At 37.4% G+C, this 23,980-nt stretch overlaps 1 protein-coding gene across 1 annotated transcript in view; it reads right to left on the minus strand.

The window, feature by feature from the left end:
- Positions 1-5,919, minus strand: part of Zpld1 (zona pellucida like domain containing 1) — a 43,450-nt gene extending 37,531 nt beyond the window's left edge. The window contains exon 1 of the mRNA XM_075955298.1: positions 5,814-5,919. Within this exon, the coding sequence (XP_075811413.1) occupies positions 5,814-5,919 (106 nt within the window). The remainder of the gene's footprint in view (positions 1-5,813) is intronic.
- Positions 5,920-23,980: the final 18,061 nt, after the last annotated feature.

Raw genomic sequence — 23,980 nt, forward strand, 5'->3', positions numbered from 1 at the left:
TATACTATTACATAAATAAACAGTAATTTCATTGTAAGCAACTTCTAAACCTCTTGAATTGATGGAGACATCTCACTGCCTAGACAGTCACCCAAAGTTCTTCTGTACTATTGGGGCATCTGATCTTCAGCCTACAGGCCCATAGAATCAAGCAGATTTTTCCATAAATCAGGAAATTTCAAAGACAGTTCTGCCTGTATTAAAAGTTTGTCAGTCAGTTTTTTTCTCTGTCTTTCAGAACGTCTGGCAGACTCTTTCATGAAGCAGGAACTCCAAAGGATTGATTCACCTTTAGGCAAGTTCAGCAGTCATTTCTCTGTGGGTCCTGCATGTCCAGTTCAACCAACCCATACAGGCAAAAGCATTGTTTTTTTTTTGTTTTTGTTTTTTTCCCAAATGACTAGCAAACTCCATAAGGAGCCTCTTGAATGCCCATCTTCCTCCTGAAGTAGATTGGTGCTGCCAGGAGGAGATGAGTCTCATTGTCATGAGAAGTCTTAAATTCTTAAAACATTTTAAATGCCACATTCTATAGTTTTTGAAAGGTTTGAAGAATGCCTATCCATCTGAAATACATCTCTGTACATCTAGAAAATCTAACTAACATGACTACAAGCTTGACTATTATAGATGGTTATCTATTAACCTATATTTCTTAATTATATATTACACTTTTACGAGAGCTGGACAAACATAATACCTTGATCAAGATAAGAAATACATATAACAGAATTGACCTTAAATTTGTATCAAAAAAACCAAGATCCATGCCAATGCAAAGTATTCATCTCTATAGCGTATCCCCCTTTAAATATTAACAAACATTTATGAACAATATTTGGGAATAGGGCATAGTTCTCTAGACTACTTCCTGGTGATTCGGGGTCCTATTAATCAGGTCTTTTATGGTGTATCAGCAGTTGGGTGAAGTAATTTTTGAGGGGTGTTCAAGGCAACATTTCAGGGTGTCTTGGTCCATTAAATCACATTAGTCTGGAAGCAATCCACAGGTTCTTATCATCTGTGGAAACAAATGAAGAATCTCTTTTCCAAAGCAACATATCCTTAGACCCATATTTTGAATTCAAGATACCTTTTATATATATATATGATGGCTTGGCTTAGCAGTCCCCAGTATCAAATGTCTCTCTGCAGTCAAAAAATTCAAAGAAAACACAATAATATACATAATCCAAATTCTCTATATATTCCCCATCATTACATGCTTATTCTTTACTCTGTCTCTTTAAAGACATTATCCTTTTTTAAACCATTTACTTATTTTTTTAAATTTTTTTAAATTTATTTATTTATTAAAGATTTCTGTCTCTTCCCCGCTGCTGCCTCCCATTTCCCTCCCCCTCCTCCAATCAAGTCCCCCTCCCTCGTCAGCCCAAAGAGCAATCAGGGTTCCCTGCCCTGTGGGAAGTCCAAGGACCACCCACCTCCATCCAGGTCTAGTAAGGTGAGCATCCAAACTGCCTAGGCTCCCACAAAGCCAGTACGTGTAGTAGGATCAAAAACCCATTGCCTAGGTTGTTTCCAGGTTCTGGCTATTACAAATAATACTGCTATGAACATAGTTGAACAAATGCTCTTGTCATATGATAGGGCATCTCTTGGGTATATTCCCAGGAGTGGTATTGCTGGGTCCAGGGGTAGGTTGATCCCGAATTTCCTGAGAAACCGAAACACTGATTTCCAAAGTGGTTGCACAAGATTGCATTCCCACCAGCAATGGATGAGGGTACCCCTTCCTTCACAGCCTCTCCAGCAAAGGCTATCATTGGTGTTTTTGTTTTTAGCCATTCTGACAGGTGTAAGATGATATCTCAAAGTTGTTTTGATTTGCATTTCCCTGATCGCTAAGGAGGTTGAGCATGACCTTAAGTGTCTTTTGGCCATTTGAACTTCCTCTGCTGAGAATTCTCTGTTCAGTTCAGTGCCCCATTTTTTAATTGGGTTGATTAGCATTTTAAAGTCTAGTTTCCTGAGTTCTCTATATATTTTGGAGATCAGACCTTTGTCTGTTGCAGGGTTGGTGAAGATCTTCTCCCAGTCAGTAGGTTGCCTTTTTGTCTTGGTGACAGTGTCCTTTGCTTTACAGAAGCTTCTCAGTTTTAGTAGATCCCATTTGTTCAATGTTGCCCTTAATATCTGTGCTGCTGGGGTTATACATAGGAACCTAGATGCCCTTCAATGGAAGAATGGATGAAGAAAGTGTGGAATATATACACATTAGAGTACTACGCTGCTTTAAAAAATAATGACTTCTCGAATTTTGCATGCAAATGGATGGAAATAGAAAACACTATACTGAGTGAGGTAACCCAGACCCAAAGAGATGAACATGGGATGTACTCACTCATAATTGTTTTCTAGCCATAAATAAGGGTCAGGGAGTCTACAATTGGTGAACCTAAAGAAGCTAAGTAAGAAGGTGAACCCAAGGAAAAACATATAGTTATCCTCTTGGCTATGGGAAGTAGACAAAATTGCCGGGGAGAAAATTGGGATCTTGGGGGTGGGGTGGGGTGGGGGTAAGGGGAGATGGGGAAAGAAAAGGGAGAGGGGAGGATGGGGGGAATTTGGGGAAAAAGGAGGATTGGGATAAAGGAAAGTTGGATAGGGGAGCACGGAAGCACAATTCTTAGTTAAGGGAGCCACCTTAGGGTTGGCAAGAGACTTGAACCTAGAGTGGCTCCCAGGAGCCCAAGGCGATGTCCCTAGTTAGTTCCTTGGGCAGCTGAGGATAGGGAACCTGAAATGACCCTATCCTATAGCAATACTGACGAATACCTTGCATATCACCATAGAACCTTCATCTGGTGATGGATGGAGATAGAGACAGAGACCCACACTGGAGCACTGGACTGAGCTCCCAAGGTCCCAATGAGGAGCAGAAGATGGGAGAAGATGAGCAAGGAAGTCGAGACCACGAGGGGTGCACCCACCCACTGAGACAGTGGGGCTGATCTATTGGGAGCTCACCAAGGCCAGCTGGACTGTGACTGAAAAAGCATGGGATAAAACCGGACTCTCTGAACATGGCAAACAATGAGGATTGATGAGAAGCCAAGGACAGTGGCACGGGGTTTTGATCCTACTTAATGTGCTGGCTTTGTGGGAGCCTAGCCAGTTGGGATGTTCACTTTCCTAGATATGGACGGAGGGGACCTTGGACCTTCCACAGGGCAGGGAACCCTGACTGGTCTTTGGACTGGAAAGGGAGGAGGAGAGGAGTAGGGGGAGGGGGAGAAGGGTGGGAGGAGAGGGAGCGAAATGGGAGGCTGGGAGGAGGCAGAAACTCCTCCTTTCCTTTTCTCAATTAAAAAAAAAAAAACCCATGCCATTGTTCTTGAGTTCTCAGTAGTCCTCATTGTCCGCTATGTTCAGCGAGTCCGGTTTTATCCCAGGCTTTTTCAGACCCAAGCCAGCAGGCCTTGGTGAGTTCCCGATAGAACATCCCCATTGTCTCAGTATGTAGGTGAACCCCTCGCGTTATAACTGTCTATATTCTTTTTCTCCTCTCTCCCAAGCCTACATACACTTATTAAACACTGTGACCAATTTAGAGGTCTTTTCAATCTGAATTTGTCTTTATTGTGTATTTATGATTATTTTCTGACCAGAACTAATTCTTAAAATGCTAAGTGCTTCTTATGAACTTGAGATGCAGCATTACTAGGCTATATACGGAGCTTCATGCTTGCTCCTCACAGTCCAACATGGTGGAAGTCCTTTCACCACCTCTGCAAGCCATGCTCATTGCCTCAGTTCCAAGTATGCAGCCAGTCTATGTCGAGCCATTAAGCAGTTTGTAACATGCTGGCTTACAAACCCCATTCAAATTCTCGGTCTCCTGAAAGAGCCAGAGGTCTCACTGGCAGCATGGCCCAGAAAGACAGCATTTGCAGCTTGTGTGTTTTTGTTTGTTTGTTTGATTGTTTTTGCTACCACTGAGTCAGGAAAACCTCTGTTAAAGAAGCTGCAGCACACTACCAGAAAACAGCAAGAAGCTGTGTTAAACTCTGTATTTTTGTATCTGGAATTCCTTTTCAAGCTCTCTCAGGTTTTTAAGTGGATTTTAATTTGCCAATTTGGTACCAATTTGTTGAAATGGAGCCGTTTGTTTGTTCCCAGCTGCTCAGCCCCGAAATAATCACACATAAACTATATTAATTAGATCACTGCTTGGCCCATTAGCTCTAGTTTCTTATTGGCTAACTTTTACATCTTAATTTAACCCATTTCTAATAATCTGTGTATCACCACATGGCTGTGGCTTACCAGCTTATTCTGGATAGGATTGGAGCAAGGAGAACACTCCTCTACTGCTGGTGAGAGTGCAGTACAGCCTCTTTGGAAATCAATATAGTGGTTTTCCAGAAAATTGGAAATCAATCTACCTCAAGATTCAGTGATATCTTTCTTGGGCATATATTCAATGGATGCTCAATCATATCACAAGGACACTTGCTCCACTATGTTCATAGCAGCTTTATTTATAATAGCCAGAACTTAGAAACAAACTAGAGGCCCCTCAACTGGGGAATGGATACAAAAAATATGTAGTACATTTAAACAATGGAGCTTTACTCAGCGGTTAAAAACAATGACATCAGGAAATTTGAAGGCAGATGAGTAGAACTAGAAAATTTCATCCTGAGTGAGGAAACCCAGACCGATAAAGGCAAACACGGTATGTGCTCACTTATAAGCAGAGATTAGCTGTAAAGTAAAGGTGACATTAAAAGAGAATTTATTTGCGATACTCAGTACTATTAAAATCTCACCTTCACATATTCTACAGATTCACCTCTGAACATATTCCACAAAATAGATATTCCTCTATATCTTGCCTCACAGGCCAAGAACCCAGACAATAGGTCTGAGTTTATGAAACCATTTGGCCATACTCCAGTCTCACCTCAACAAATGAAGCCACCTACTGATTGCTCTATTCTGGTTTATTACTCTCACATATTCCAAAATTGAAAGTTTGGCAAGTATAAAGAAGGTCAAATACTGATCAAAGGTCTTGCAGTTCACATGGTGGACTTGGAAAGCAGTTTCTAACTCTCTGATAGTTACTTTGTAAATGTGTAATGGATGTGAGGTAATTCTAGCTAATGAAGAATGACACATACACAACGTTTAGAGTACCTCCTGATTATGTGTTGGTTTACCTATCTGTAAGACATGTCCACCAATATGGACAAATTTCACAACTATTATTATATTGGTAGGTTTTGAGAAATTCATTTGAAAATTGATTTTTGCGATTTAATAGTTACAAACATTTCATTGAAACAATATTTTAGAAATATCACATAATATTTCACAGCTATTTCAATAAACAGGACTCCCAAATAAATATATTCACATGTAAAGACAGTTTTAAAAAGTCTGAATTAAGTTGAGAAATATGTCATCAATAATCAGGACTCCCAAATAAATATATTCACATGTAAAGACAGTTTTAAAAAGTCTGAATTAAGTTGAGAAATATGTCATCAATTAGGCAAATTTTGAAGAAAAGTAGACTCACAATTTATTGTCCATTGACTATACTTTTTATGTTTGCAAGCAGTCATTATGACATTATTGACTTTTATAACCACTCTGTATGTCAATGTGTATATAAATTAAAAATCCAGAAATATTGTCTTGATCTCATCTTTCATTGTTAATATTCATTCAATGTAAAGAGACAGATAGACCTCATTTTCTATATATATTTAAATGACTGCTAGACACACATAACTGTTCTTCTCAGAATCAATTAAACAATGGATGAAGGCCAGACTCACCAGGAAATCTGCTGTGGAGGTTGGCATCACAGTTGTAGCTGTTGAACTGAGCAGACCCTGGATGTGTCCTAGCAGCTAGAAGGAGCAGCAACCATATCCGTTCCATGGTAAAATCTAGAAAAGAATAACAAGCATGTGGTCATTACCAACCATCACTTTTTCTTTGCTGTTGGACAAAGAGCTTATAGATAACCAGTCAAAGCCAGGGGGATCATAGAAAGTAATCATAAAAAATGAGGATGGAGATTTTGGATACAATGGCTCAAATTTTAATCCCTTGACTTCAGTTTGAAAATGGTAACAAAGCTACCATTCCTAAAAAAGGACAAGATCATATGCAATATGAGAAAGAAAAAATCAGTTGTAAGTAGGATGAACTCAGCTCAACATCTAGCCAGTTTGCACAGCACACTTTAAGCAAACTAATGAATTTAGAGGCAACAGTACCTGAATAATATCCAGGGTGCACAAATAGCCCAGGGTATTCAAGCATTCAATGCTCTATTCTGAGAATATTATCAATATTCTCAATGACCAAAGAACATCAGAAATATCTTTCTTTCAACACAGCAATTTTAGACTATTGCATTGCCTCAAGAATCAATGACTTGTGTAATATTTTCTCAGGAAGCACAAGAATTAAGCAAAAGACTAGGAAAGCTGTATGTGTGGGAATGAATGACTGCTCCCTAATGAGATGTGAAGACTGATATCTTTGCATAAAAAAACTGAATTCCTAGGATAAAGTAAAGGAAGTTGTTCTGTAAGATGCCAATGTGGGTTTGAAAAAATAAATGGGCATTGACTGAACGTTCAATAATGTTTTCTTGGATGAGCTTTTATTGGCCTAATGAAGTTAAAATGGCTTCCAGAAATGTTCAATTTATTCCCACACTAACGTTTGTACACTGAAAAAAAAAATCATTTCAGTTAGTGGTTTGGGTCTACACATGAAAGGCACAAAGAAGACAAAAGTATAAATGTTTACTCAGTCAAATGCATTTTAAAAGCTTGGACTTTGGAGGTAAAAACAATATTTTAACTGCCCTTAAAGATCTGACTTATATGATTAATTAAGTATTCAGCATACGGAAGGAAATGTGCCTCTTTTGAATTTATGTTTAGAAAGATGAGTTTATGGTGAACAGAGTTACTTTGGTGAGGATGTGGGAAAGGAAGGTATGATTTTTCTCTCCAAAATAGACTGAAAAACATAATTCAACAGGAGTATTCTTCCTTCGATGTCATACCACACCTCAATCACAAGCCTCAGGACTTTGGCGATTACAACGGTCTATCTGGTTACTTCTACTCCCTTGGGGCACTCCATAAACAAAGGGCTCACTGGAATGGCTGCTGCACACTCTGGGTTCTGCTTACCACATCTACATCACCACGGTCTAGTCATCCAGACTTAAAATAGAACAGAACAAGCCCATTCTTTTAGAGGCTCAAAGATGGCTAGGAAAAAGCAGGGCAGTCTGAATGGGATGCTGCCACAGCCTTATAACTGTGAGCCCTAGTAAGCCCCAGGAAATATTGGCAACTCTAAACCCACACTGTTTTCTCCCAAAAAGAGAGTGTGTCTGACAGGTCCATGGACTGGAGCTTTATCTGGTTGGATTATTTTTATTAGACCAAGATATCACCAAGCTTCTGTTTTAAGAAACAAAACACAACTTCCCAAGTGTGTTCTCTGCACATGGGTGTGGCAGATGTTCGCCTGTACCTTTTCATTTATATATAACCCTTAATGAATGGATGAGGTTGGGATCATTACTTTATTGTACAGAAGAGGAAAACTGAGTCTCAGGATGTTTAACTGACATGAAAAGTGAGTGAAGGAAAAGCCATTCTATCCGCAGTGTTTCCTGAGAGCAAGCCTACTGCATGAGCTTGCTACCTATGCACCAGCAGTTACTAAATGATTGAGCGGTCATTTTCATTTCCGTCCATCAGCAGTGGCCATTTCCTTTGCATTTTCAAAGATTGTACTCTTTCGTAGATCTTTTCCTCTGAGAATGAATAAGCAAATCTGGTGTTAGTACTGCAAGTTTGAAAATAGATATGGTCTTTTTGATGGAGACAATCCTCTCTCATTGTGAAAAAACATAAAAATATTAGACACATCTGTGTTGTTGAAAATAGATGGATACTCCTGCTAATCAAATCAGCCCATGAACCCTAGTGAAATACGCGCTATACACCAAATCTGAGACTATTCCAAAGAGGCCTCTCACCATGCTTCTTATTTTTTCACAAACGCTGAAGCCACGTCCTGAAGATTCAAACTTGTGGCACTTTATTTTTTGATGAAGAAGAGGCAGAAGTGGGAGGCAGCATCCACTAATAGAAAACACATTGCTTTTTGCTTTCTGTGAAGCAAGTACGGATTTGGGGTCTTCCCAGCCATTTGTTGCATTTGTCATTTCAAAGCCAAGATGTTGATCTTGAGTCTTTAATTCTGAACCCTAAATTCTGAGTGCGCAGAAAGCTTTCATATTACATTTCAGGGACAGCACACACTGCTCCATAAGTTCTCTCCGGGACTGGAATCTCCAAGGAAAAGAACACTGACTAGACCTGCACTCCTCAACTCAACACTGTACCACCCCAACACCAGACACAAGGGTGTGCCCTGGGTTAGTGCCAGTTGATAACATTGCTCAATTTCTGGTGGTATGTGGACTCACCTGTATAATTAGCGACATCTTCTGTACAGGTGAATATATTTTGAATACACACGCTATTGGCAGTGTTTGTGGCATTTTTAAGACTTCTAAAAGCACTCTGTAGTCTACTCACAAGAGAAAATAAAACAAAGCTTTCAGCTTGCAAAATTGCAAAATTCCTATCCTTAATTCTGTCTCCACCATTCCCGACTGCAGAGGAAATAGGAGCCTCTGCCTGCTATAACAGCAGCCTCTGTCTGCTCAAGCTTCCCAGCTCTTCTTATTACACACATGGATTTATTTCTGTCCTAATTCTACTAAAGAGTTTAGGTGTGAATGATATCTGTAGACCACCATGGGATGCCCTGAACTGTCTTACGTCTGATTTTGGCTCCAGGGAACTCTTCCTAGACACTCTTCTCCACCACACGTAAGTACAACAACCAGAATACCTATGTAGGCAAGAACAGTGGTATGTAAAATGGCCTAACAGTTAAAATTATAAATATCAGTGACATGCTTAGATATTAGTAAACTTGAAAGTATTCATAGGCAAAGGATTTTTGCCTCTGACTTAAGACTGTCATAAACTTAAGCTGAATGCAGCAGAGGAAAAGAGGATTGTATGTACAAATGCTGAATTTTAAACACATTAGAATCCAGACAATGTAGTGTGCATTTGTTATCCTAGCAATCAAGAGACCAAAGCAGTAAAATTGTCATGAACTCATGGAGATCCGGGATACATAATAACAGTCTGTTTCTTGCCAAGGAAAAGAGAAAGAAGTTATAAATGTCAATTTAACAAAGACATCCTGACACTTCCCAAACTGGTACTAATAGGTATTAACCATGCATTGGAAGCCTGCTGCTAAATGATTTGTTTCCCCATATACCAATATTTACCATATTACAATCTCCTTTTAAAGTGGGAAATTTTTCAAATGTATACATTTTTAATTTGCTTTGGATTACATTTAAAGTGAGATAAATAAAATCTCACTTCTCTCATTAACATAAAATTGAAATAATTCTCTCATAAACACCATTCTCTAGATTTTATAAGATAATATTTTGAACTTTCTTTTTGTATAGACTTGGTGTATGCCAATGACAGAGCAGGACTTAATATTCAACTACTAATACAGATTTAATTTTTACCCATGTTACAAGACTTTAATTGAGTTACACAGGGTCACAGATTTAGGAAATGTCAATCCAGAATTAAAAATTCAGCCTGGCCTTTGCAATGATTATACTGCAATTTGATTTCACTGAGTTTTTCAATAAATAAAATTAATGTCCTTCTACTTCACAAAAAGTAAATTATATTAATAATGAATGCTTAAATATGCTCGGAGCAAAATCATTCAGATGATTGAGTCAAAATATTTCTTAATATCTACATAATTTTTATAACTATATTTTATTTAGGCAGGGTGAGCATGAAGAATATTATTCTTTTTCGAAAATTGACTTAGTGAAAGTACAAATGAGCTGTAAGGGTCAAGTGTATACCAGAATGTTTTAAGCACTTTATACGTATCTTTTAGACAAATAGGTAATTTATTCTCCTTATTCTGGGGGATAAAATGAAAAAATTGAATTGTTAACAAATGAGCCTGAAGCTAAGCATCCAGCTTATAACAGGATCCATTCTCAAAGACTCTAGAAACTGCCCCCAGCCAGTGTGTGACAACCTAGTCCAAAATGATGCACCAAATCAAATGGAAGTTTTGCTTTCCCAAAGTACAGTTGATGGATGTCGTATTTTTCTATCATTTATTTATCAAATAATTACTGAATGTTTTCATGTAACTGGAACTATGTGGGGAGGACAGAACTAAAGTACAGCCATGGGGGGAGGGAATGTCTGCATAGAACTTACATTTTAATAAAAGAAATCAAGGGGGGAAATCTATGAATACAATATAAAATATGTATGTGATAAATGCTGTCGGTAAAAATAGATAAAGAGTGAGGACTGAGGAAGTGGGGATGGAGGACTGAAATTGTCTATGAAGCAGTCAGAGATTTATCACCAATCCATATGAACAGCTCTAAGTTATAAACAACCAGTTCTTTCTGCCCATAACTTATACTTCATTTCTTTCTATTTAAGTACTACCCAAATTTAAAAAGAAAAAAATACTTTTCAGCTAATAAATTATTCTCTAGGAATAACCTAGACACTCTGAAAAGCTGCATCAACCTTTGCAGATGTGTAAAGGTGGATACTAAGTAGAGCCTGAGAAAAGGAACCCTAAGTACTCCTTAAGTACCCCTGCGCCTCCTCCGTGACCAGGGGATGGGCGGGTGGGGAGAGAACATGCCTGAAAGTACTTTCATCTGCTCTTGAAAAATAGCTCTGCAAAGACTAATGGGCGCAGCATTTTACCTAAATTCATGCTTTCTGAATTGTATGGGTTTCATATGTGCTCGATTATATAGCTAGGAAGAAAAATGGAAAAGGCAAGCTAAGTATAATTTCTTCAAATGTATAAGGAACAGTCTAGGATTGGTGTCTTTTTCATTAAGCTAAATCTGGAAGTTTGAAACACCACACACACACACACACACACACACACACACACACAAGATTCAAAAACTTGTGCAGTGTTCTCCGGCATCATCTTTGCCCTGTTCTCACAGCCCTGCACAGGTGTGCAGTCTATAGCAGCCAGAGGCACCTTCCCCAAGTTTCTGCATCATTTATCCTAAACATCCTAAACATCTCAGACAACTTTCAAATAACTGGGAAGTGATGTTTCCAGAGAAAGAGAGGAAAACAAAAGTGTGTGTTTAAACAGATGTCACGGTTTGAGGTGTGGAAATGAGGGCTACTTCCCACTCGGCAGTAAGCATCAGGACCTGGGTAAAGAGGTACTGATGCTTTCCAGGGAGACTCCTGTCTCCGAGCTATGAATCGTGCTGCTGCAGTCTTCCCACTGCGGTGGCGGGCAGGGGGAGAGAATGCTTTTACTAACCCTCCAGAATCACTGTTTTGAAAGTCCTGGAGTGCTGCAGAACATGGTTCTTTAATAAAAAGAGATGGTTTTTCACAGAATGTCTAGACTAAAGCTCTGTATTGTTTATTTCTATTATGCTTGGACACTAGAGGCAACATATATATGGAAAAGAAAATGAAAATATAAGACCTTCAACTCAAACATCCATTATTACACATATATATATTCTTTACATATAGTATCCTTGTCTTGCTAAACAAAGAATAAAACCCATCAGGGAGTTTCAGAATAATGTCTCAAACAAAGAAGGAAATGTGTGTCACTATCAAGAGCACATTGCAACATTTTATAGCTCTGAATGTGCTGATGTATACCACAAGGAAATATGAGAGCTAAATGTTGCTCCTAGGAGAAAAACCTACGCCAGTGTTCTGTGACACACAGGCAGGGTTCATGTCTTTCCTTTTGCCACATTCTCCATTTGTCTATCTACTGAGGGTTTCCTCTAGTCATCTAGTGATTAACTGACACACAGTGTTTAGTTTAGAACATTTACCCTTGCACCTTAGTTTGAGGGGAGTAAGGAAGCTGACACATTGAACTAAATCACTTTAAAAGCTTTTTTTCTTAATAATTCATCAAGTTCTTTTGCAGGGCATTTGTATATTTTATCATTCAGAAGGAGTTTTGGTGCTATGCTAGTATATTGACTTCCTCCTTCTTACATGAAGTGTAATCATAGACAATTAATAATAAAATGATAATTTCATTGATTAGCATAATCACTTCCATCTAATGAAGTAGACAATTGACTATTAGAATGACTATTACAGAATGAAAATATTTCTTTCTTAGTAGAGATGATTTACATAATATTTACCAGAAGACACAGCGAAGGACTAAGCCGGTGAGAAGGATATTATGAGTTATTCCAGCTGACTATAACTGATTTCTTAATAATCAAAAATATATTCTTGTCAACAGTACTAAGTAATGGAAATAGAGCTACATGTTTTGGTGAATCCTTGACTAACTTTGTAATAAATTGTTTGCACAATTTTAAATTTCTATGTCAATCCGCTCACTGTTTGTTTTTACAAATAATTATTTAACATTTTATTTAAGTTTGAGACTTGGAGTTCTTGAGGTGCAATGATGGAACAAAGTAGTCATGGCCCTCCCCTCCACAGCACTTACAGACTAAAGAGTGTGTCAGCATCATACTGTCAAGGTCAGAAGGTGTTTGTAAAGCATTTGGTGATATTGGAGGAGGAACATAAAAGGTTCCTTGAGAAATTCAAAAGGAATAACCTGGTTTATCTGAGGATGTCAGGAAGGGCTGGTCTCAGGAGTCCAAGGTTTAGAACTAAAGGACTGGATGTACTCAAGCAAAACAAACATTTATCAATGGCTGTAAAGTTTCAAAAGAATTGAAATTTAAACTTAAAGTTTAGAAGGATAAAGTGAAGAATTTATATATATATATATATATATATATATATATATATATGATTGAATATTAATACTTGAAATCTTGCAATGTCTTTTCCAATATATCAACGTATGCCATAAAAATGTGTCACATACATGAATATTGTTCAGGAGAGATGGCTGATCAGGCAAAGTCACTTGCCACCAAATCTGACAAGCTGAGTGTGAACCCAAGACCCACACAGTATAGAAGAAAACAGAATATTACAAATTGCCCTTGGACATCCTTGTATGAAGAGATAGAACACACAAACGTAAGTAAAAGTATTGTTAAAACTTTTACAGTAGATGTAATTGTGTATGACAGTTACATTAGAATTGAACTCACTGAGAGTGGTTCAGCCTTAGCTGTGTCTACATTTATATAATAATGAACACAGTAGCTAGAATAATGGCAAGTCTGTTTATGCAGTTTGTGGTAATTGTGGTTGAATTGGTTGACAGTAAATGCCAATGCGGTGTGCTTGGCATTAGTATAGACAGCGTGTGCTTGTGCTCTTAGGAAGTTTGGGATCAAAGGGGAAACATTTTAGCTTCATCATCATTGTGTTGACAGTAGTAAAGATTCTAGAAATTAATTTTGGCTATATGACCCAGATGCAATGAAAGATTCCTTATTTAAAAAAAAAATGCCGCACCATCATAAAACATAATCTAGGCATCTAATAACTTTTCCTAGCTTCCAACAGATATTGGCAGGTATGGTATCTATTTCCTAGAAGGTGATAATATGTCACAATTTCTAACACAGTTTTGTTAGTAACATAACAGTGGGTTTGGATCCTGCCTCTGTTCTGTACTAATTTTCAGTGTGATCTGACAAAGTCACAAGATCGACTTATATCCATTACCTCAAGTGTGAAGTGTGGGGCTACAGAATGATGTCAGTCTAAAAAGAGCCTATAAACCCAGAAAGCTTTAACAGATGCAGGAGAAAGATCACATATGTCTATTACCCAAGGTTAGACCCCTACACGAGAAGATTCTGGTAACCTGCTTTTTCCTTCCTACCATGACAGTTGATGAAGCTGTATGTGGCACACCCAGAAGACTCTCGTATTTACTTTTCATTCTAAGAAAAAAAAATGTGGAGGAAGCCCCCCAGCCTACTTTTCTTAGAGCTAAAGGAAGCATTAACCCTGTCGCTATGGGATAGTTTGGCTCTTCCTTCCACAAACAAAAATGAAGTAAAATAGTAAAGTTTAAATTATATGGAAAGTACATTGCCATTGGCTGTGTGAGCTTGTTTAATGTCTCCTTGCTATGACAATTTTGGTGCTTTTCCTCAAATGGCTTTAGGAAGCAATATTCACAAAATAAAATAGGCCACTGGTAATTTGTGCTAATACTTTCTTTTGCCTAAAATACACATTTAGCCCTGCGCTCATATTGTGCCTGGGTTTTTGTATTATTTGTTAAGTTGTTTCAGGGTGGATAATAATAAGTTTTGTGGCCTCCCTATGAAGAATACCAGAGAGGCAAACGGACCACCTTTATCTGTTAGGGAGAGGAAATGATAGCAAGAGACTAAATGCATGGTTGCTGTGAGTAAACCGAATAAAGAGAATAAAAATCAGCGACCAGAATATTTCTAAAATTCAAGACTTAGCTGCTTGCAAGCAGTCCACTCACATAAATGTGATGCAGTGATAATGAGGAAAGCGTGAAGTCCACAGGAGTGGCAGCGAGTTGGAGCAAGTATGCGAGTGTCTTTTTACACAGATGTTATTTCAGATAAATGCTGAAAAAAGAGAACATCTGAAATTTAAATCTCAATATTTACACTTCCTTTCGATGTTTTTGTTACATTTATTTAGTGTTTATGTATGTGTGTGGGTGCATGTGTATAACAGAGAGACTGTATGTGTGATGAGTGTGCATGTGTATGAGATAGAGAGAGTGTGTGTGTGTGTGTGTGTGTGTGTGTGTGTGTGTGCTGTACATGTCTATGAAAGACAAGGAGAGAGAGAGAGAGAAGGGAGGGGGTGCGAGTGAGGGTCGTGGGAATGCGTCATGCCATGTGTATGGCAATCAGAGAAGAGTTTCCAGGAGTGAGTTACCTCTCTCTTCCACACGGGTCTGTGATTCAACTCAGGTTATCAAGGTTGGCAGCAAGTGGCTTCTCCCACCCAACTATCTCTCCTGCTATGCTCAATCTTCTTACTAAGCACCATCTGGTTTTATTTTACCAATATTTTTGTAATTTTTAAAAATCATTCATTCTTACATCACTAAAGATGACCATTGTATCAAACTTAAAGTTCAGTTAAAAGGACTGTCTCATTAAAAAAGAAATAACTATTACTGCAGACTTCTAAGTAGCAACTGTATTTCTCTTTAAAATGGGTCATCAAAAAAGATAAGTTTGTGAGAATTATGCAAAACATAAACAATTATACAATTATGTTACTTCAGTGTAGTGTACTTGAAATGTCTCATATGAAAGTTCAAAAGCAAATGATCTCTGAGTAGCTCACTGTACGGCATCTCTGACACACTGTACCTTCCTTCAGCTCTCGCTATCGATGAAATAAAGACCCACGTGGTCTAAGCTAGTAATCTCGCCTTTATAACGATGTCACACAGGTGTGCTTAATTGCATTTCATCTTTTCCCTAGTTGAGTTACACAAAGGGACAGAAATCAGGCTGACATTTCCAGTATCAAAGTCAAGACTGTCAAGGTTGACAGGAAGGAAGGGTATTGCCTCTTGAAATTGCTTATGAGGAGTAGAGTAGAATCTGGATGAGATGAGCCTACTTCTAACAAAAGTATAGTTTGGCACTAGCCAGAGTTGGGAATATAGAACATAACTCCAGACATGACTTTCAGCTCCTATCTCATTCACAGCAGTGGCTTTGGGGATCTGAAGGAGGAGCCCTGCTCTAGATACAGCTGGGGGCCAGTGTGATAAACTCTCTAAGTGGAAGAACTGTTGGCAGGCAAAGTGACCACGGAGGAGGATGGAAGGAAGTGAGCATCAAGATGGCGACATTTGGCTGTGGATAAGATTGCAGATCATGCTGTATTATAACCAGGCTACTGGCATGCAGGACAAATTTAAACATAAATCATTGTAGACATTGAGATCTGTTCTCTAGACAAATTTTCTTAATGGTATTTTCGGCCATGTTGTACTAAGGACAGCATGAAAACAAAAGCTCATCATGTCACTGTCATTACACATGTGTACATACACCACACACACAGTATAATTTTTAAATCTCTAGATAACTTTAAGAAATGCAGAAGAACTGGGGGTGGTGGCGCATGCCTTTAATCCCAGCACTCAGGAAGCAGAAGCAGGCAGATCTCTGTGAGTTCGAGGCCAGCCTAGTCTACAAGACCTGGTTCCAGGACAGGTTCCAAAGCTACAGCAAAACCCTGTCTTGAGAAACCAAAAAATAAATAAATAAAAAAGAAACGAAGAAAGAAAGAAAAGGAAAGAAAGAAAGAAAGAAAGAAAGAAAGAAAGAAAGAAAGAAAGAAAGAAAAAATGCATAAGAAAGCCCCCAACTCTGTGACTTTCTGAACTGGCTAAATAAATAAATAAATTCTTACCTGTCCACCTTCAGGTTTCTGCTTCCCTCCAGCCATCCTGTCTACTCAAGGGTTCTCACAGCTGCCAGAGGTGAGAAGCTGTTTTGTATATCATCATCCTGACTCCCCTTGCTTCCTCTGCCTGGAGTTCTGGAAAGCAGGAACTCCTGCCCTCTCCCACCACTTCCACAAGAATGTCTCTCTCTATCCCACGCTTCAGGAGTTTTTTACTGCTAACTCTTCTTTCAGGGCATTTTTCCATCAATACACCTCCTCTCTTTAAAGTTGACAGTGTCTTTTTCTGTGTTCCAAGAAAAATCTGTATCTTATTCTATAATCCTAGTCTTAAATTTTTACTGCATTTAATTCAGAATTTCCAGGTCAGTGTTATTGGTAATTTGGTTCAGGTAATTCTTTGTTGTGGGATGCCAGTGCACTTGGCCACTCAAGCTGTGACCCTCAAAGACTCCAGACAGCGGTTACTATCCACAGTCACCCCTGCTGACCTTTGTTTTCCCTCCTAATGAATCCATAAACTCCTGAAGAATAAAGATGTGCTCTCATCTTTGTTACTTAGGATCTAGCAGAGGACAAGAGAAGCTGCAGACTCTCAAAAACTGTTTGTTAACGGATGATTCTATTGCAACCAAAGGAAAGGTGGGACATCAAATTAATCAATATTTAGACCTTGTCAAGACAGCACTTTAGTGTTTAGATATTCCATCACTAATAGAATGAAATTTTTCAGTTTAATCTAAACATTAACCAACTAAAAATTCAATCAGCTACCAATAACTGAAAATAATTGATATTGGGTTAATATGCCTTTAACATAAAAAGAGAAAAAAGAAATGGGATTTGTGATATACAACATGATTTGAAATTGCATCAATTTTATGAAAAAGTTATAAATTAAAACTACTTGAATTTAGTTGATAAATTGATTCACTTCTTAAAAAATATCTGACTACTATATTTATGTTTTGTACTTTGATTAATTGACTCACTTAAAAATCTTTTTAGCTAGTATTTTTGGTGCTTCATAAATAATATCAATATCTCATGAAAGAACACTCATTGTAAATAGCACAATTTCTTACTAAGTCTTGATTCTTGCTATTAATAGTGATGGCATGCATTTTTACAAACTTGACAAAAATAAAGATTTTTAATAACCAGAAATATGTAATTGTCCCACAATTTTAAGATTTATTCAAAAGAAATTTCTATTTAGAGCTTTTGTGTCAGATCTTAAATTCATGAGTATAAATACATATGAGTTTGAAATGTAAATAAATTCCACAAATGATTTAAAAATCTACAAAAGATTAGAATTTAGATTAATTCCTAAAATTTGCAAAATGGTTGTAACTTACTATATGTGAATTTTCATAAATTGCGTTTGAAATAGAAAAGTTGGCCGTGAATTTTTCTCAAAACCATAATATTTTTCTAATAAACTATGTCTTAATATGAAAATACAGATCCCAAAATACAGATCGTGCTGTCCTGTGGCAAAAGAACATACTTTGCTAGACACAGCTGGGTATATGGCTGGATGCGTCTAAAATAAACACATTTAACAATTCCTGTGTCCTAAGGTAAAATAACAAGTGTTGTTCATTTTTTTCTCCTCTGTTGAATGATGCAATTTTATAGTTAATGAGGGTAATATCGACAAAAGCTTTATTTTATAGAGTTTTAACTTTGCAAACAGTAAAGCCACTGAGTTTTTGTTTTCTCTCAGCTCTAATTTAGTGAAAGAAAAATAAAAGTATTTCTTAGAGCGTTGATCTTTAGAGTCTGGATTCTTTAGACAGGTGGTGACAGAAATCACTAAGCTAAGTGACCTAGCTTCAGCATTGACGTCCTTAAAACTTATCAGCTTTGGGGTTCTTTGAGTTTTGTTTCCACTTTTAAGTGTTATTTTTCTAAAATATCTCAGACTTGTAGGCATAATTTTATATTATTTTTATGTTATTTTTGTAAGTTCTAGACGTTAACATTTGAAACCAGAGTTACTAAAGGAGACCAAATTTTGCCCATAACCCATTTTTTGTATGATTCGTGGTCAGAAAAACCTACACAGTTTTGAATGTTTAAAAGAAAAGAGTAATATCTCATTTAAAAGTGTAAAAACTACATAACATTCAAATGCGATATCTATGGGTACAGTGTTACTAGAACATAGATTATTTGCATTCACTGTTTTCTATGGCTGCCTTTGAGCTACAGTGACAGATAGTATTTGAGATAGATATCTACAAAAATTTGAAATATTTTCTATTTTGTTTTGTGGAGGACTTCACTGACATAACAAAAACAATTAGTGTATGACTATTTACACAAAACTTTTAAATACAGTGTGTGTGTGCGTGTGTAAAAATTTACTTAAACGCTTATCTTTTTATTCATTTGTTATTAATTTTTGTAAGCCTCGGTAAAGGCCCCTGATCATGAGCCTCGCTGTGATTTTCCTTCCTCATTTGGAACAGCAGTGTTGAACTGGCCGGGTGGCAGGGCTGCTCCTTAAAGGAACCTCTCTTCCTGATCACTGAAGAAAGGGGCATGGGATGCTCTCTATTTGCCCATTTGACATCACCTTCACAGTAACTCACAATGAGGAATAATGCTAAGCTTGTAGAACTCAGCTTAAGGCTTAATTTGGCTGGGTCTTGACAAAGTTACATCTACTTCCCAGCTAAACCATTTTGCAATGAAAACAAAACACAGCAAACAAGTCAACACTAATTTATAGTCTTGACCTAGTTTACATCCCAACTTAAAACCAGAAATACGATGCATACATTTGGTAAACTAGGCAACAGCAGGATTTTCTGCAAGCGGGTATTCCTAACAGTCTTTCTTGTAATGCAGACATTACCAGGTGCTCCTGCTCCTAAGGAACCTCCATGGTGCCTGGGCTACTGAAAGGGTCATAAAAACATGAATCATTGGTTATTTAAGCTTTGATGCAGTAACTAAATGAATTTTAATCCAAGCATCTGCCCTTGATTCAAGTGATCAAAATCTATCTTTAAAATAGTAATTTCCAGCAGTACAATTCAGTGGTCATTTGTGTATCATAAGTGCTCTTTAAGAGGGAAAAAAAGCTTAAAAGTCTTGATGTGTACAATTTACTGGAATACCTATCCTGGATTTTTTACTGTATTAGGCACTTATTAAGAATGAAGGCTGTATTTTAAAAGCATTTCTGAATAATATCTTAAATAAAATTACATACAGCATATTTCCAAATTTTTATATTTTGCTAAGTATTATGATTGTAAATAAGAATTTTAGAAATCACTTAGGGATATTAAACACTTAGAACTAGAAGCTATGTCTCAAATAAGAGTTTTAAAGACTGTCACACTAGGAGAGATCAGTGACTGAAAAGAAAATTAAGACAGATTTCTTATTATGTATGAAGAAAATTCCTGAGAGTTTAAGTAAATTCAACTTCCTTTTTCTGTTGCAAAAAAAAAAAATTCAACCAGCACTATTTTGCTTGAACATGTAAAGTGAATTATATGAAATTCATCAAGAGAAACAAAAAAACCAAAAGGATTATTATCTCAAATATATGGACCCAAGAAGTAACACAGCTTTAACACTGACACACACAACTAGTTCTGGCAAGTGTCAAATGAAAAGAGCTACAGGAAGGGAAAGCCTCCCATGAAATGAAAATCAAAGGTATCCGGTCAGTCATGAGTAAGTTCTCACAGGTCATGTGAGATTCCAGGGCAATACTTAACAAGGTGAAGTTGGTAGCTAAAATTATATTCATTTAGCAGAAAATCAAGACACAATTGTTTTCAATTATGATATCATCTTTGTAACTAGAGATGATGCCACCCTTATCCATCCAGCTTCTCTCTTACATTGGATCCTTGGTAAGAAATCTGCAATACAAATTGACTGTTTCCTTCCACTATCCGAATATCTCTGGGCTCTAACAGACTGGGAATGGAAAGGGATTAGAGTTTACACCAAAAGTATGGTGTGAAAATTCTATACATCTTAGGATCTCAAGACCCACTCCCTACCCCAACACAAAAACAAAACAAAACAAAAACAAAAAACCCTAAATACTGAGGAAATAGTAGGCCTCTTTCCAAATTTCAACAAAATAATCACAAAGGACTTCAGTGCACACAGACAAAAAATATCTTATTTTGTATCTACCTTTCTGAAGCGAAAAACAGAATAATCTTTTTTCATTTTCTTTTGCTACTTTTACATGCTTCCCAGTCCAAACCTTCCCTGATCACTAGAACCAAAACCACTTCAGAGAGTGTTACTGATGGTTGTCTTGTGTGAGTAAAGACAACATTATTAAATTAGAACGAGTCTTCCATGCTCACTCAAGAGGCAGCATTAGCGGCCACTTTGAGTGGCTTCAGTGCTGGGCACTTACCCAAGTTCCAGGTCCGTAGTCAGCTGTCCTCCATGTGCCTGGTTCACTGCATGTGACAGTGTTCAAATGCCTACCAAAGTTTTTCAGAAACGATTCCAACCTTCAAATGAGAGAAGAGTTGCTCCTTATGAAAAGTCTATTCAATGAAAGAGAAAGCTGGGTTTTTAGACAAGCAGAAATGCTTCCACGGTTCTGAGATTTTGTGAGTCTAATCATCACCAACATGAAACCTGAGCTTATTTCAGCCTTCATTTCACTCTTGGCCTCCTTTTTTTCCATACCTGCTTTTGATCTTCTGTTTGACACTGTACAGAAGTCTTGAGAGGTATGTGTGAAGACAGCCTTGGTCAGCTTGATGAGGGAAAGTCTGCAGGTCTACAGAAAAAAAAAATGTAAAGTAAGAAGTAAGCCCTGGGATTGAATCGGGAGATAATCTGTTTGACTGTCAATGTCCTGTTGTGTCTCATGAAAGATTACTGGCCTTTTCAATGCTACATTTCATGTAGCGATGAAAAGGGGTTATGGAATATCGTTGTGAAAATGGGCTTGATTGGGGTAATAATGACTCAGAGAATGTCAATGCAAACAAATCAAACAGGACCCAATTGTGATGAAGAAGCCAGACACTCAACCAGCTGTATAATCTCAGCTTTTGTTTAGGGACCTCCAAACAATTCCCACCCCACCAGCATTGGCAGCCTTGCACCCAGCTAGCTGTCAAATATGCATTCCATTCAAATTACTCCTGTGCTTTGTCTTTGGAAAGAAAAGTAGGGAGCTGGGACTCAGATGCCTTGGGGATACCTTTCAAGGCACTTCAAAGAAGCCATGGCAAAGTTTTACTTTGTGTCCTGTTATTCTCAGGGGTAACTATACAAGAGGATGAAATCCATTGTGTTGATTTATAGCATTTTGCTTATACTTAATAATGGCTCTTCTGAAAAAGGCACAATACTCAGCCAGTAATGCCACTGGGCTATAACTGTATAAGGCTTTGGTTTATTCAGTTGGCTCAGAGAACATTAACAACATTTAAGTTCTCAGTTACCTTCATGTTATAGGAGAGTTGCCTATGGGTATTGTGAATTGGGATTGAAGCTCAGGAGTTCAGCCTCTTTAAGTTCCCAGGCAGTCCTCGGAATCCAAGGCTTTCCCTAAACAGTAAGTGATTTCAAAGCTAATGTAACCCATGAAGAATAACAGCCCAAGGCTACTCACACTGCCTTCTACCTCTTGTTTAATGTTCAGAGAGTTTGCTATTTTCCACACTAAGCTCTGCTTTACAAAGGGGTGTCAGATCTCAAAACAAGCTTAATATTCTTTTACATGAGTCAGAGAGGTGCAGAAACCTATTGATTTTTTTCAAAATCTATTAACATAAACTTCCTTGCAGGGCTGAAGATATAGCTTAATGGTCGGGGCTTGCCTAATAGACACCAAGGCCATTATTCAACCTTTAGCACTGTAAAACAAACATATATATATATATATATATACAGACAGACATAAGATTCCTTATAATTTTGGAACTTATTAAACACATAGACATGATATTAGCAACTCCACTGTGCTAATTATCTGACAGGGAGAATCAGCTTTTGTTCGTCTCTGGAGGCTCCTACATGTCATCTATACAGTGAGGTTTTTGAGCCTGGTGTTTCCAAGAGATGTCTCAGGTTTTACTTTGAGTATGTATCAGCCATGACCTCTACCACTTTAAGTTGTAAGATGAAAGTACAACAGGTTCAAGCAGCAATTGATAAATTCTGTCATCTCTAGAAAAAGAATCAGTTCCTTTAGTCTTATGAGAAAGAAGCATTTCATAAATATTGAATAACAACTACCCACATACTCTACACACTGGTTAGCTAAAAAGACAGTAATTCCATTAGAGGCTTTCAGCAAGGAAAAGATAAAACGGTTGAGATACAATAGCTGGCATTATTTATTACTTTTTTCCTTTGAAAATGTTGTTCCCAACAATGCCACATATCCCATACAATTCTAAGAGAAAAATTTCCAGTTATATATAAGCTCTAAGCCCTCAATTAAAGAAATTTCCTGTCTTCCAGGCTGTGTTCTTGGCTAAATGTCTGAGTAATTGTGCTTTCTGATAATATGCATATGCTTCTACCAGAGAATAATTTTACTCATATAAAATATTCATCAGCATCTGATAGCACCAGAAGTGGAGAGTTGAGCCGTTATCCTGTCCAGAAAAGGACTTAATGATTCATAATCAGAAAGTGATGGCACATCATAGTTCTTACAAGATGTTGAATTTAGAGTAAGAAGGCACTCTGCTTAGCAAGACTCCTCCAATTGACTGGTTCTTCCCTAACATCCTTTAAAAGTCATTTAGCTACATTTGCAATGAGTGAGCTATGGCAACTAGAAAAGGCAAGGCCGATTTCCTCCATGACACAGCACATGATAGGAAACTATGATTATGTAAGTTATAATTATGGGTCATACTTAAAAGAAATTTACATCCTTTGCATCATTTAGAATAAATGTCTTTTCAGTATGAAGAATCAAGCTAGATTTTTGTCTTTAAAGCCAATTATTAACCCCACTATTAACTGCTGTATTACCAAGGCTCCACTATAAGCCGCTGTATTACCTAGAAATAGAAGCGACTTGTAGTTTGTCATTTTCGTGTGATGAAATGTTTACCATTATGTTCAAAATTCTTTTTGTGCTTTAAAATGGATCCAAGTTCACTTACATGCAGAAGCTTATAAATGCTCATATTTCAATTTTCCATTTAAGACAACACATTCAGCCCAACAGCCCTAAAGTAGATTTTTGTTTGTTTGTTTTATAGATATATTCATTGTACACAGTAGTGTTGTATAAGAATATTTTTCATAGTCGTAGTATTGTATAAGAATACTTTTCAAAGTCATATATTTGTTTACATTGAACATACCCTCAATCATTCCTTTTTCCCTCCTTTTTCCTTTCATTAGGCGCTGTGTTCAAAAACCCCACTCCTACAACCCACTCAGCCTAATCCCATTTATATTTTTCGTCTGGTATTTTGGTATCTTACAGGCATAACCTAATGGTG

Source organism: Microtus pennsylvanicus, chromosome 1 (genome assembly GCF_037038515.1).
Source record: "Microtus pennsylvanicus isolate mMicPen1 chromosome 1, mMicPen1.hap1, whole genome shotgun sequence".
Lineage (NCBI taxonomy): Eukaryota > Metazoa > Chordata > Mammalia > Rodentia > Cricetidae > Microtus > Microtus pennsylvanicus.